The sequence below is a fragment of the Wyeomyia smithii genome, chromosome 2 (genome assembly GCF_029784165.1).
Source record: "Wyeomyia smithii strain HCP4-BCI-WySm-NY-G18 chromosome 2, ASM2978416v1, whole genome shotgun sequence".
NCBI classification, from domain to species: Eukaryota; Metazoa; Arthropoda; class Insecta; order Diptera; family Culicidae; genus Wyeomyia; species Wyeomyia smithii.
In genome coordinates this window covers 225,116,146-225,131,256 of record NC_073695.1, presented here as the reverse complement: position 1 = coordinate 225,131,256, position 15,111 = coordinate 225,116,146, and the positions used below count along the sequence as shown (strand labels likewise).

General features: G+C 38.1%; 1 protein-coding gene across 1 annotated transcript; it reads right to left on the bottom strand.

Moving 5' to 3' along the window:
* Positions 1–12,150: 12,150 nt before the first annotated feature.
* On the bottom strand, positions 12,151–14,809 carry LOC129722344 (hexamerin-1.1-like). The gene is made up of 3 exons (XM_055675717.1): positions 14,681–14,809; positions 14,478–14,605; positions 12,151–14,415 (listed from the first exon to the last, which is right to left on the bottom strand). Exons 1-3 carry the CDS (start codon positions 14,760–14,762, stop codon positions 12,562–12,564), a joined length of 2,064 nt encoding a protein of 687 aa, XP_055531692.1. The 5' UTR covers positions 14,763–14,809; the 3' UTR covers positions 12,151–12,561.
* Between the last annotated feature and the right edge of the window lie 302 nt (positions 14,810–15,111).

The following is a 15,111-nucleotide window of genomic DNA, read 5'->3' as shown; positions in this document are numbered from 1 at the left end:
AGTCACAAAATGTAAATATCTCATAGATACTCTCATCAAATTGGCGAAGGTGACGAAGAGAAAAATAAATGTTTCACGTTCACTTAAATTATTTTAACATTGTTTATGTTGTACTTGTCGTTCGTGAATTTCGACGAAATATGTTATGCTATACTTAACTACTCGTTGTTGATATTAGGTGACTATAAAAAAACGATTTTCAGTCTGACGCAAAATCTTGAGCAATGCATTACATTTGTTAAAAACTCATTCAATTTCAAACGTAACTAGAATATTCAACGCAGTAATGTAAAACCTTAGTTGAAAATAGCGTTTAGCAGTATTTACCAAAATAAACATTGTTTCGTTTCGAAATAGAACTCAAAAGGATGAGTGAAAATTTCCAAATTTGATTTTCTCAGTTCTTTGTAAATGTTGATAAAACGATTTGAAAATTTAACCAAGGAATAGTAAAACTGATAATGCATGAGATCAAAAACAATAATCTGCAACGGAAGCTACAAACCAAATAGGAGAACATTGTATAGCATTCTTCGACGGCTGAGGCAGAATTGTTAACCCAACCAGTGCCGCAAAGGGAATAAACCTGTATGGTGGTTTTCAATTGACTGTTGAAATTGGTACAAACAAAAAATGCATGAGTTATGCTAATGATGACGGAAGCAAGATACCTGATTTCATACATTTTGCCTGCAACACCTATATAACTGTAAGTGCTGCCATCTGATGACCTCAATGCCCCTAAAACCAAAAACATCATATCAAGAAGACTGGCAAATAGCGCTAGGCTGACCAGATTATATCGGGATAAAAACGGGACAAATGGGTTCAGAAAACGGGACACATGATAAAATTGATTTTAGGAAATTTTTACCAAGCAGAGCATGCAAACCTGATCCTGAAGAGTGTGATTTTTTCCAATTAGTTCCTGAAATTTGTCACATGATGATCGAGATTTTGACTAACAATTATCATGGTCTCAACTTTTAATCGCAACTTTTTCGTGTGCTCACGATAGGGGATGCCCTTCCAGTGGTACGGTACTTTCAGGAAGGCACAAAACGTACTCAGTAATATGAAAAAAAATATTGGCTGCTTGGAAACTTATTTTTCATTAAGGAAAATTTCAATGCAAAGCTCTATTTAAGATTTTTTCAATGAGTATCCCAAAACGGTACAAAATGGCAAAGAGACGGGACAGTTAAAAACAGTCGAAAAAGCGGTACTGTCCCGTTCAAAACGGTACGTCTGGTCAGCCTAAATAGCGCACTCCATCTATTCAAGGTGGAAACTTGCTATGAAACTGCTGGTAATTACATCGCTGCGAAGACAGAGTGTGCGTATGTGGTGGGCCAGCCTGTATGCTCGGCTTGCATTCGTATCGCCAGCACACACACTAGCATGCATCAGTTCCACTTTTACTCAAAAGACTGCGCTGCCAAAACTGTCGCCAATCTCAGGCAGAGTTCCCAGTCTTCTTGATATGATGTTTTTGCTAAAACTGTGATTATTAGCACATTCATTATTAGCACATTCATGCACAAACCGCCAGATGAAAACGAAAACAAGATGGCAATACCGTATAAGGATATTGAAAATTAGATGACAAGACCATACAATGATATTGAAAAACATGCTTCACCTTTCACCACCCGTGCAATGGGGAATCGCTGGCCATCAGCCAAAAAATTTTTTTTTCGTTAGCTGTTTCAATTTTAATTTAAGGAGTAAATGTAGTAATGAAGATAGAAAATTAAACTAACTGAAAATATGATTGTAGAAACTACGAAAAATATAGTTCAGCAGGTGGGACTCGAACCCACAACTTCCAATCTCCGGTCAGATGTGTTCCCGTTACACCACCGCAGAACGTTAAAGACGTAGTTCTAGAATCGAGTTTTGTATCGCTTATCCAATTCTCGCACTTCGTACATTTACTCAGTAGAGACTATTATTTATAGCTGGCTATTGTTTCAACACCCTCAGTGGAAGTTGGAATGACTTCTCAGTGTGAGAGATAGAAACGTGCCAGTAAGTTGCCATCTCTACCAGCAGCAACATCGACTTGCGTCACAAACATTTTTACTTTTCTTTTTTCGACTCTAAGCAAAGTCATGCTATTTTTTAATTTTAATTTAAGGAGTAAATGTAGTAATGAAGATAGAAAATTAAACTAACTGAAAATATGATTGTAGAAACTACGAAAAATATAGTTCAGCAGGTGGGACTCGAACCCACAACTTCCAATCTCCGTTCAGATGTGTTCCCGTTACACCACCGCAGAACGTTAAAGACGTAGTTCTAGAATCGAGTTTTGTATCGCTTATCCAATTCTCGCACTTCGTACATTTACTCAGTAGAGACTATTATTTATAGCTGGCTATTGTTTCAACACCCTCAGTGGAAGTTGGAATGACTTCTCAGTGTGAGAGATAGAAACGTGCCAGTAAGTTGCCATCTCTACCAGCAGCAACATCGACTTGCGTCACAAACATTTTTACTTTTCTTTTTTCGACTCTAAGCAAAGTCATGCTATTTTTTAATTTTAATTTAAGGAGTAAATGTAGTAATGAAGATAGAAAATTAAACTAACTGAAAATATGATTGTAGAAACTACGAAAAATATAGTTCAGCAGGTGGGACTCGAACCCACAACTTCCAATCTCCGGTCAGATGTGTTCCCGTTACACCACCGCAGAACGTTAAAGACGTAGTTCTAGAATCGAGTTTTGTATCGCTTATCCAATTCTCGCACTTCGTACATTTACTCAGTAGAGACTATTATTTATAGCTGGCTATTGTTTCAACACCCTCAGTGGAAGTTGGAATGACTTCTCAGTGTGAGAGATAGAAACGTGCCAGTAAGTTGCCATCTCTACCAGCAGCAACATCGACTTGCGTCACAAACATTTTTACTTTTCTTTTTTCGACTCTAAGCAAAGTCATGCTATTTTTTAATTTTAATTTAGCTGTTTCATAATATTTTTCCTTTATTGCTATAACATTCAAGTGTCTAATCCTGAATTTGGGCGCAATATCATGAAATCTGAATTATTTATGACTTTTCAAAGCTTGGCGAACAGACGTTTTTTGTCTTTTTTTTTTTTTTAAAGTACATTACTTTGAAACGCTCTGTAGCTTCAATGATAGTTTGGATTTTTTTGACGCAAAGGAAAAGTAGTTGTAAATATTATGCAAAACAGACCCTTTTCATTAGATATTGTAAAATTTGGTCATAGTAGGCGTGACACTAGAAAAAATTAAAAAAAACGTGATTTTTTCTAGAAAAGTAGCTTAAAAGTTTAGTTGCCGCAGTTTGCCACGGTTGTGACTACATTCAAAATTTAGGTAAAAACGTTAGTTTTCAAATGCATACTGTCCGCTGTAGCGCAAAACTGCTCAAACTGTCAGTTTAGTGAAGAAAGCGAAAGCAGATTTTTTTAGTTTTTATTTTTGAAGTTGATATTTCATCCAGGATTAATTTTAATCATAACCATGATACCCGAATAATGAAAATTCATGATATCGTACTCAATCCGTAAGGAGAAAATATAAATTTGGAAAAAATTACAAAATTTATCAATGAAAAGTTAAAAAAAGGGTGTTAAACAAGGAAACAGTAAACAAATCTTCAGTAAACAAACAAAATTTTAATTATGTCAAACTTTATCACTTTCTGCAAATTTAAAACAATATTAAAAACATTCAGCCCTTTTGAATTGAAGATCATGAAATTCGCTAAACTGATTGAAGTGTCAGATACGAGCAGCAAATTCGTATCATCAAACTCCGGCTAACGATAGCCCGTTTGAAGATTGCTTTTGCTTCGCACTCGTTTGCATACAGAAGTAAAGCACACATTTTGCTTCATGAGAAAAAAAACAAAGAACAGTCGTCGCCCTCCGCATCTTTTCGTATTCATTTAGAACGTAGTTTCATTCCAGTGTCTTGGTTTTCAATTCATAAATTCGTTGAATTTTATTATGGAGCCTTCAACTTCAGCGGCACCACCTAATTTAATGTTTAGTAAGTTGTCAATTCATGATGTTATACATGTATTTAAATGTCCTCTTTCAACCATAGAAACCGAATTTTAAAGATAACATATACATGAAACAATGAAACATCGAAAATTACTAGAAGAAATGAAAATTGCAGCGAAAGACATTTTTCCTGCTGATAAGTATAATGAACTTCAAATTTTCTGGAAACAATTAAACACGAGATTTAAGCGATCACAGCGGAAGATGATGATGCTGCTGATGATTTTTCCAATTTGTAATTAGTTTGTATTACTTATGTTGTTTTAGTTTATTAAAAATAAATATATATCTATTTAGGCAAAATTTGTTTAGTTCGAGGGGTCGTCCATAAATCACGTTTTTTTTCAATGGGAGGACGCCCGGTGGCACTAATTGTGGTCAAAGCTCATATAATTCTATAAAAAAGGAAAAAAGTGCCAAAAAATTATTAAAAATTGGATTTCGTGCTTTACGGACGGCCCCAAACATAAAATGGATGCCAATTTCGTGATCAGCGCCCCAAAATTATGTAAATACCAAGTTTTTTCTCGCATTTATTGACACTTATGTTACTTGGCCAGCCTTTGTATAGAGTCGCCCCACTGTGCCCTGTCGTCATCACCAAATTAACAGTATACAAATTGGTTCAATTTTCGTTCACGCGCAGCGAAACTCGTGTCCGTTGCATACTGCAAGAGTAAAGTATTGTGTACTAGTCATCTTTTATGCTTAAAAACATATTGTTGAAGCGACTATAAACGACTACCCGCATAATCAATAACCATAAGCGGATGATAATCCATATGGTTTAACGATACCCCATACAGTTGATACTATATCCCGAACTAGTTGTTAGGCACGTTTTATGGTTATTGATTATGCGGGTAGTCGAACCATTATCAAAATAATCAATTCATATCATGGTCATCTCATACATTGACAATTTCATCATTTGCTTTTTTAGTCCTGTTGTAATAAATCATTTTTATCATCTAGACCATATAGATTAGTCTGTTAAAAACACCGCACAAATCTGTCCAAGCCTAAAAAGATAGCAATTACCTTTATATTTTTCTGTGTGCGCATGAAATGTACACTGAGAGAAAAACACTTAGGAATTCCATAAGTTACAACTTATGAACCTGTATAATGTTGATTTCATTAAACACTTATGCATTACATATCAAGCTTATAAATTTCATAAGTATGTTTTAAGATTTTCATATAAACGTCATGTGCATCCCATACGCGTAACTTATGATTTTCATAAACGTTAACATTGTTAAAATTCTATATGCTTATCTTACGAAATCTGCAAAATGGTAGACCAGCATTACAGTGAATAAATAATTATGCAGAAACTGGGTTGAAAATTAGAGCAAAAAAATGTAAGTACCTCTCTACAAATCCTACTATTACATCATGTCATCTATGTTTATTCTAGCAATTATTAATTCTTGTGATCGTTGAAGAGGACAACACTGACGCCATTCGGCAAGAAGAACCGAAGGCGAATTTGCTTCCCGAATTTCAAAACCTCAAAGTGTTACCTGACGTAATCTTACATTAACTTGTACTCTTAATTATATATTTGCGAGTAAAGAATCATTGAGAATTAGAATGAAGAAGTTGTTTTTTTCTAACAAAACTTGTTTACATAGGGTATAATAAGTTTCATGGTAGCCACTATAAAATTCATATTGAAAGGCTATGATTTTGATATGTCTGTTCTTATAACATGCATTCATACGACCAATAAATTTTATAAGTATGACTTATAAAAATGGTTAGTGATCGAGAAAAAAATTTCCCAAACAAACTTATGACTTCTATAAGGGATCCTTGAGGAGCAAAATCATAAGGGGTTCTTATGGAACTCAATAGTTATTTTTTCTGAGTGTAGTTCACCCAACCGCCATTATAATCTAAGATCATAGCAAGCAGGTACATATGGTATTGGCGTTGACGGTGTTGCTGATATTTGTTTGGTTTTTGCGTGCGAAAAAAAGGGAAGGAAATATTTTTGCTTTTGTCATCACGCGCATTTTGACAATTACATATGAGAGTTCGCATAAGTGCAATCAGCCCTCAAAATCTTTTTCAACGCGAATAAACCGAGCCATTGGCATCCCTATACCGAGTAACAGTGAATAACAATGAAAGCATGTCTTGGGCTCAAATTAATTTGTGCCCGCTGTCAGCAGTAAGATAAAGATTTATAAAAAGAGGCGGTGATATGCTATCTCGTTTACACATATGTTGAGATGTTAGCCCTTGAAACATGGCGCGATGCCATAGGGGTGGAATAAACCGAATAAGTGTAAGGCAAAAACCTAAGACAAGACGCGACAGCTGGCTTCTTATTTTTCTTTTCGTAACGGCCGTCATCCCCGTCAAAATTTTTTTTAACGTTCCATACCGTTGATGCCAGAATGATTATTTTTAACAACTTCTGCAGGTCAATGAAAATAAAACAAATTAAAATTGCAATATATAGGCGAATAATACTCAATTCTTATTTATTATTTCATGTTCAATAAAGCATACTTCTATTATCAAATTTTTTCTTCCTAAGTTTCTTGGTACCCAATTTTTCTTCTTCCTACGTTTCTTGGACTTCAACCGAAATAGTAATAAACGATTATTCAATGCATTTTTAAAGTTATAACAGTGAAATACATTACTCGGTAATATCATGTACCTTGCATACTTTTGCATCATTATTTATGAACAATTATAATAGCTAAATTATGACTCTCCAGCATCACTGCTTTACAGTGAAAAGTAACCTCGTTGTATTTTCTACGTGACGATTGCGTTATCGAATTCAGCCAATCAGCAGCCGGTTCAAATTGGTTGAATGTAACGGTGACCAGCTGTCACGTCTTGCCTTAGGCAAAAACCATAACTTACATAACGCAAAAAACCCGATTTTTGGACCCCCACCCTCCCATATGTAACGAAACGTAACGCCAACACCTAAAAAACAATATCACACGCTTATCCTTGGGGCTAATAGCCAGCTAGCTGGCATCCCGCCATGTTTCGAGGGCTAACATCTCAGCGTGTGTGTAAACGAGATAGCATATCACCGCCACTTTTCATACGCATAACATAGCACCTGTCAATGGGGCCCGCAAATTGCGGATCCGCAGTGATGTTAGCTCCTAACGGAGCAAAGCAAATAAGATAGAGATGCCAGCTAGCTGCTAATAGCGGTCTCGATCAACTAGATTAGTTGAGAGAGTTCGTCATCGATATTGTTTTTGGCACATTTTGCATGTGTAGGATAAGTACAACGATACACCGTACCCCAGTGCTGAGTCGAGAAAATTCCCAGCTCGAAAAGTTCCTCGACTCGATCGGGAATCGAACCCGATATCACAACCGTGTGGGAGAGTTAGCCGACCGACATCGCTAACCACAGAGCCACGGGGACCACAAAACGCCAACACCTACCTCCATAAAGATTATGTAACGCTGCAGAAGGATTTCTTTGATAGAAATGCTCGTTTTTGAAGAACCTCTCCAGAGATTTTTCGTTACGTAACGTTTAACTCACCTCCCTCCCTCCCCTGTGTAACAAATCGCAACGCTCAAGGAGACCCCCTCCCCCCTATGAGCGTTACGTAATTTATGGTGTGCTACCAGTCAGATGAATTTCGCACTTGTGATTTCTCATATTGATTATGGCAAAGCAGTTGCTGTTCAGCTTTCATAACTCTTGTAAGCGATAGAATGAACAATTAAGCTCGTTCAACTAAATCGACGCCCATTTATCTAGTTTTATTAAAATTATCTTGGATGTGTTCGGAAGCAGCTTTCGATCTACTTGGCACGGATTCGTATCCAAATGAGCGAAAAAAAAATGTATAATAAAAGATATTTGGCAATTAGATAACTTCGATTTATCTTTATTTTAAATCAAAAAAATGTACTCAGTGATAAAACGTTAGAGAAAGCCCGCAAACAATTACTGAAAGTTGTTATTGTTAAAAATAGAATATATTTGTGTAAACGTCGAACAACGGTTGAATAATTGTAACTTCATAATCATAATCATGATCTAGAAATGGGTCATTAGACGTAGGTACTAGGTTTTTAAATTTTTTCATTGATAATAGTCACTCAAATTTCGGACCTCTCAGGAGGGAAGCTGCGAGATTACGGCTTGTCATACACTCTGCCAAAACGAAATACGTTGTGGCTGGCAGAGTGCATGGTAGTCCGTCGGAGGTTGGTGCTGCGGTGGTGCTAGATGCGGAAACATTTTAAGTAGTCGGCGAATTTATTTACCTGGGAACATTAGGGACATGTGACAATGAGGTTAGCCGTGAGATAAAGAGGCGGATAGCAGCAGCAAACAGGGCATTTTACGGATTGCGTAACCAGCTAAGGTCCCGCAGTCTGCAAATCCGTACTAAACTTGCACTCTATAAAACACTGATTCTTTCGGTGGCTATCTACGGCCATGAATCATGGACGCTGAAAAAGGCTGATCGGCGAGCTCTTGGTGTTTTTGAGCGTAGGATTTTGCGCTCAATCCTTGGTGGCAAACTAGAAAATGGTGTTTGGCGCAGACGCTAAACCACAGGGCCGGCGTTTCATGTGGGTAGTGTGGGTAGTAGTACTCACTCGGAAAATATCCCTGTGGGTACTTACCCACACGGAATTATCAGACAGAACCAAAAAAATATGTTTTCTATGTTTGAAACTTAAAATTGCCGTGCACATGTGGGAGCGACCACTTTTCAATGGATATCTACCGATTTCATGCATTTTTAAGCGATTTGCTACCTAACAAACAAAATTTCGATTCCGAAATGTGCATTTTTGGTCAAAAAAGTGAGACTTTCACTACTGTAAGTAAAGCCTTACCAGAAGTCCGACACTTCGTGGACGCCAGATACCCAGAATCAAAGCATCGAAAGAAAATTCAGTTCCGAACGGTCGACGACCCTGAGCGATAAGAAGCTCCAAAAAATGCTGAAGAGGAAGACCGAGGGAAAAGTGGCTACATCGCTGCGTGCGCTTGGTCTGACGGTTGGTGCCACTGGCCAAACTGTTTATTTCCTTCACGAAGAAGTGAGCTCCGAGGGAAATTTCATTTAACACACCAAGTTCCTCAAGAAGGTGCTGCTGTGGCTGACAATTAGCGAGAAGGGGATGTTAAAGTTGCTCTTCTTTCGCTCCGGACTGACCGTGAACAAGGAAATTTATAGTAGGAAGTGCCTGCCGGAAGTTGCGTCATTCATCAAGAAATACCATTGGGGCGAAAATGCGGTGTACCGATCTGTTGATCTGCCGTCGACCCACTACTCAAAGCAATCGATGGAGCGTCCCCTAGCTGATCACATCGAGAGTTTCTTGACAAAACTACAGAATAAGATCTACTCCAACAATTTTGTCGCGAAAATTAATAAATAAAACGAAGGAAGAACTCAAAACATGCCTACACGCCATGGCGATTGTTCCGGTTAACTACCGGAAGGCTACCCATTAACCTTCTCCATTCCTTGCTATCCACTCGGAAACATAGTGTGACGCCGGCCCTGATGAACCATGAAGTGTACCAGGCATACAAATCGGCGGATATAGTCAAGCGGATTAAACACGGCAGGCTTCAGTGGGCTGAGCATGTAGCGAGAATGCCGGATGAGCGTCAAGCGAAGGCAGGAATCCTAATAGAGGTCGTCGACTTCGAAGTAGACCCCGCACTTGTTGGATGTGTGCTGTCGACGATGCACGCGAAATAGGTGTTAGGGGCGATTGGAGGATAGCAGCCCAAGACCGAGGGACATGGTGACGTACTCTGGAGTCGGCACTGGATCGATAATCGGTCTGTCGCCTTAAAATTAAAGTAAGTAAAGTCACACAAATGCAGTTTCTATATTAATCATTAGCTATTATTCTAGATTACCTCGTGAAACGTTGCCGCATAAATATTAAATAGAAGATTCTTGTTCATTGAAGCAGACAGTGTATGCAGTAAAAAAGAAAAAGAGCTGAAAAATATGGTGCAGAATTTAAAGTACTTTGCAACAAAAAAAAGGTTTGGTTTAACGGAAAACTGCTATTGGCGAATTAACGCACGACTAAAAACGACCGTGCGACTTAAGGATTTGAACTTTTGAACTAGGAAAATGAAGATATATTTAATTTGTAGCCGAGGCGGATATACACAGGAAACAGTTTCTCATGCGATATTTGTGTAAAATAGATGTTCTTGACGTCAATAACAATGCAGCTGGTTAGAATTTTTATGCAGCATCTAGTAGACTGATTACTGTATAGAAAATACATACGTAATAGGAAATATGAGAGATCCGGTTTCGTTTTTATTTTGAGGTTATGTTTTTACAGGAGTTGGTAGGTACATAGCATGTTGGAATAGCAGTTTCTCAGTTTGAATCTACCGTCTAGTGATAAAAATCTAAATATTAATTGTTTCCTGCTACGTAAATTCGTGATAACTCACTGCAAATAGAATCTTGATAGGTTAACCCTTTATAAGTCCGTGAAAATCGCGCTAAGAACCGACACAGTTTCAGTAAAACGTAAATAAAATGTAAAAATTATTCTCAAAATAACATTGCACACTTCTAGCAGTTTGAAATAACTTGGAGTATTGTAATATATCCTGGGTGACTGGGTATCCTATATAGCACGTTTAGTAAAGGGGATATACTACAATAGTTCTAAATGATGGACGCGGTAGTCTAATTCCAAAAAAGAAAAAAATATATCCTTGGAAGTCCGTGTTTAAGCAAAATTTATTAACAATATTCTTGATGCAGCAAAAAAACATTTTTTTCGTGGTGGCAATAAGTTGCCACTGCCTTATAAGGGCATCCTTAACAGTGCGCTACTATTTAAGTTGTAATGACGGCTGTGTACAGTTTGACGTTTCATCCAGCATACACGCTCGTAAATAATAACTCATGAACTGAGCAACTCTGACTCAGTTTAAAACGATGTTCGTAGACGTCAAAAAATGAGTAGAAGTCCTTTTTGATTTTGAGTAACTTTGACTCACTTTTTGGGTTCCCTTCATATAACTTCTTTCTGAGTAACGTCGCATATAACGACGTCCATTTTGAAAGATGATTACGATGTGTTTCAGTTTGTGACATATGTTTTTTAATTGTGTGCTCCTCAGAAGGCATTATAACTGTTCACTTTTATTACAAGGTAATTATTGATGAACATGTGGTGTCGTTTATTGGCTGTGGCGGATTTCTAGCCAGTAATGAAACTGAACTGTACCCAAAAAATGAGTAATGTCGTACTCAAATTTTGAGTAATAATGACCCATTTTAAAGACGCCTAGTGTTACTCAGTTTTGAGTATTTGTGGAGTTACTCAATTTAAGAGTTGTTCCACTTTTTACGAAAATGCGTCAAATGTTACTCATTTTAGAGTTATTATTTACGAGCGTGTAAACCTTTTGCAGCGCTGTTATCGAGCTGCCAAATTTGAGAGCGCGGTGCTTTCCTGAGGCCCGGCTACTATTTCTCTAGCGCGTTTAGCAGCGACCGGTACGGTATGAAGTGATGATAGAGCGCTGCCAAACGGGGTATAGAAGCGCACTGTTAAGGATGCCCTGAAGGGTTAAAATGCTGCCTACAAATCATCATCATCATTTTTACTGCAACGCCAGCTGTCAGTCGAACAGTCATTTTAATTGCCCATTAAGTTCAACCAGACGTTTTATGTATTACTCGGAATTTGCAACTGACATTGGAGTGAGATAACTATGTAGGGGAAGAGGTGATAAAATGGACACCCTAAGCTATTCCTCAATTTTCTCCACAATTAAACACTAAAACCATGAGTCGATCGCGCGCATTAACTGAGCAACTAATGTATGATGCGAAAAATAGGTAGAGATACTTTAATATAGTATTTTTCGAAGTTTTCTTGAGCTTTTTAAAAAGAGTTTTTCGGGTGTAAAATGGACACGTGTGGGTAAAATGAACATAGAGAGGTGGTAATATGGACACCTTGGACGTGAACGTCAATTATCGCTTCACTGGTAGCAAAATGTTGTTCGATTACACGTGACACAGTTATGCATTCACCTACAGTTTAATTTTCACCGGTTGTCGTAGAAATAATAATAATATATGTCCGCTAGAAACTGGGAAATGGTGGAAGCCATGCATGATAAAAAAAATAGTGGACATTTTTTGTTCTATTAGGATCCATTTTCTTATAACAATATCGTTTACGTTTGTTCCTAACTTTTGTATCGCACGGGTGTGTTCACAATACGGTATGTCGAACGCGAATTTACCAGAACAAAATTAACATTTATTATTGCCTAAAACAACGTGACTCGACGACTGGATAAAACGGTAGCCAAAAATGAACAATGACCATTGTTCTTCTCCTGTCATATACGCGCCTACCAGCATCGTCGTAGTGACAGAAACTTTCCTTCGGGAGCTCAGCTTCGTGGGAGGGAGGGCAGTCCGACAAATACAGTCGTCTCCAACACTAATAAAACAAAAGCCTCCATCGCAGCCACTGACAACTGTCAGTTCAGGTTCAACCTGGTACCATCGATGTGATAAATAGTTACATTTTCAAAAATCATATTTTTCGCTTTGAAGAACCCAACGTCCAAGGTTCGATCGAAGGGAAATCCAAACGGAAAATCATCAATATACCTGGATCCTGTACCAACACCACAGCTGATAGGATGTTCAAAGGTAGAAAGTTGCTGCACCTTAGGTGCTTGATATGGCGATATCACGAAGAAGAATGTGATATCAAATCCAGCGGAAAGACCTCTAGGAAGTAGCAGTCTATCAGGCCAGCCACAATGTGCGTCCGACATATTAAACTCGAACGGTTCCTCGCCACTCAGTGCGCGTAAAACACGTTTATACTGTACGGTGTACGTCGTGCGGTCACGGTTATTGAAAACGAAATCCTTCGTTCTTCGCTGGATGATGTTTATACCGTTTACCAAATCCACTACGTATTGATCTGTTTCTACATAGTATTTTTTCAATAACTGCAGCTGCCTGAGACTGTTGAATTTGGGGCCCATGTACATGCGGATCACACCTTTACCAACGATTGCGGATTGAACCGTCAAGGTATAGTTGAACGGTTTGTGATTAAGACGTTTTTGCCTGCCAAACACGGTGAAATTCCAAGTGGACTGTTCCTTAGATCTGTCATACCTGAATGGCAGGCCATTACTGATATCAGCGTTAAAATATTCGAAATAAGTAACCAACTTATCAATCGTTACATCTTCAATTACAACACCCGCAAAGTTCAACTCATCGTAAGTGTATGCTGGCAGATAGTGCTTGTAGCGCCAGTTCAACTCGAGATTTCTTTCCAAGTATTCGTAGAAAATTGGATCTCGCATCGAACTTTCATAGTGCATTGTAACTCCCGGCCACACACTTTCGGCTGGTTGATCATAATCACTTTGAGAAAAAATCACCCGAACGTACTCGTCAAACGCCTTGAAGTAGTCAGGATCAATACTGTCCCCATTTCCATCGATCATATTACCTATCACATCGATAGCCTCACTTGTGCGCAGATCAACTCTGGAGCCATTCGCCAGCACGTAATATCCCTTATCAATCGTGTCCCTTATGCGTTGCTCATAATTTAGTACATGTTGTAAGTTGGTTGCATGCCTCCTATCCAGATTGAAATTATTCTCTCTTGATCGAACAGAAACGCCATTCCAGTACCTTAGCAATGACTGGTACCCCGTTTTCAAAGGAAATCTCCAATTCAACTCTTCAATAGGTCCTAGTGAGTTTGATTGACGTTCCAGATAGTAGCGAGCGAGCAATTGCTGATGCATGTACAAGAAAAGTTCCCCGCGACGATCCTTGTTCAAACCCATTTCATCGCCTCCAAGAAATGCTGGATATTCTAGCATGAAATAGTAATAATAAGCGTTCATGCCTATATCTTCGGTGTAATAATCTAACGCATCTTCCCTGTGATTACGCATTTTTGTGGTGAAGTTGTTAAGTGCTGCATTTCTAACATTGCCCTCGTAAAATCCATATTCCGGTTCAAGTACAATACGTACCGTGGCATCATGAATTAAATCAGCATTGAAGAACAAATATGGATCCATTTCGTAGATAACCGGTAGTTCCAACCCCTGTAGATCCTTCCGGTGTATCACGGAGAGCATGAGTGCGCATAGAAACATTCCCTCATTGGTGTTCTCACGCGCCCAAATTACATTCTTCTGGTAGGTAACCCAATCGGCTGAACTGTAGAAAAATTGGAACAGCGCACGCGTTTGCTGAAGATTCCAATAGTTGAATATGGTGAACGTTTGTCCTTTTTGCAGAAAACCATTTTTGTACAACTGATAAAAACGAGTAGCTACGCCGTAGTCCTGCAAGGTGAACTTCATGAATGTTTGTCTATGCCTAAGGAAAACAAACAGGACTGGGATACTTTGTATTTCGACTCATCTGTGACCCAGCTCTTGGCATATGGCAGGTATTCTTCAATTTCCATCGGTTGATAAATGTGCCGCACAATTTCGAAGAGAAACTTTTGTTTCAACAAGAAAGGTTTTTCAGCTGAATGAAACAAAAATGATTTGATATGAGAGGTAACATCATTCTTATCAAATGAATAATAATTTTGTAACTAACCATACTGTACATCATCAGCTGATGCTTGAAGACTATAAATAAATGCAGAAAGCACAATGGAAATAATAAAATGATTAGGCATTTTTTATGCTAATAAAACACCTCCGTCGCTCCAAAGCGATTGACTAAGAATAGAAGGTAACATCGCGAAACACACTGCAACGGTGTTTGCGATTGATAACATAAAATATTTATGTTTGACGGTTCAAAAAACGCAAATCATCGCAAACGATCAGTACCCAGATGCAATTGGCAGCTTTTGCAATACTTTTAAAATAATGTGAAACAGCCCTTGGTGAAACCAATAGCTTATTTTTTAGTTACAATACTGTAACTAAATTATGTAACCAGAATGAAAGCACAACAATGCAATATGTTGTTATCAGAAAGTTTTGAAAAAGAAATTCTCACGTTCTGGATCAAATTTTGGC

Coding starts and splice junctions, on each gene's coding strand:
- LOC129722344 (XM_055675717.1), bottom strand. CDS start 14,762: ATGCCTAATCATTTTATTATTTCCATTGTGCTTTCTGCATTTATTTAT. Junction 14,606..14,680: donor AGCTGATGATGTACAGTATG/GTTAGTTACAAA, acceptor TGTTTCATTCAG/CTGAAAAACCTTTCTTGTTG. Junction 14,416..14,477: donor CAGATGAGTCGAAATACAAA/GTATCCCAGTCC, acceptor TTCACCTTGCAG/GACTACGGCGTAGCTACTCG.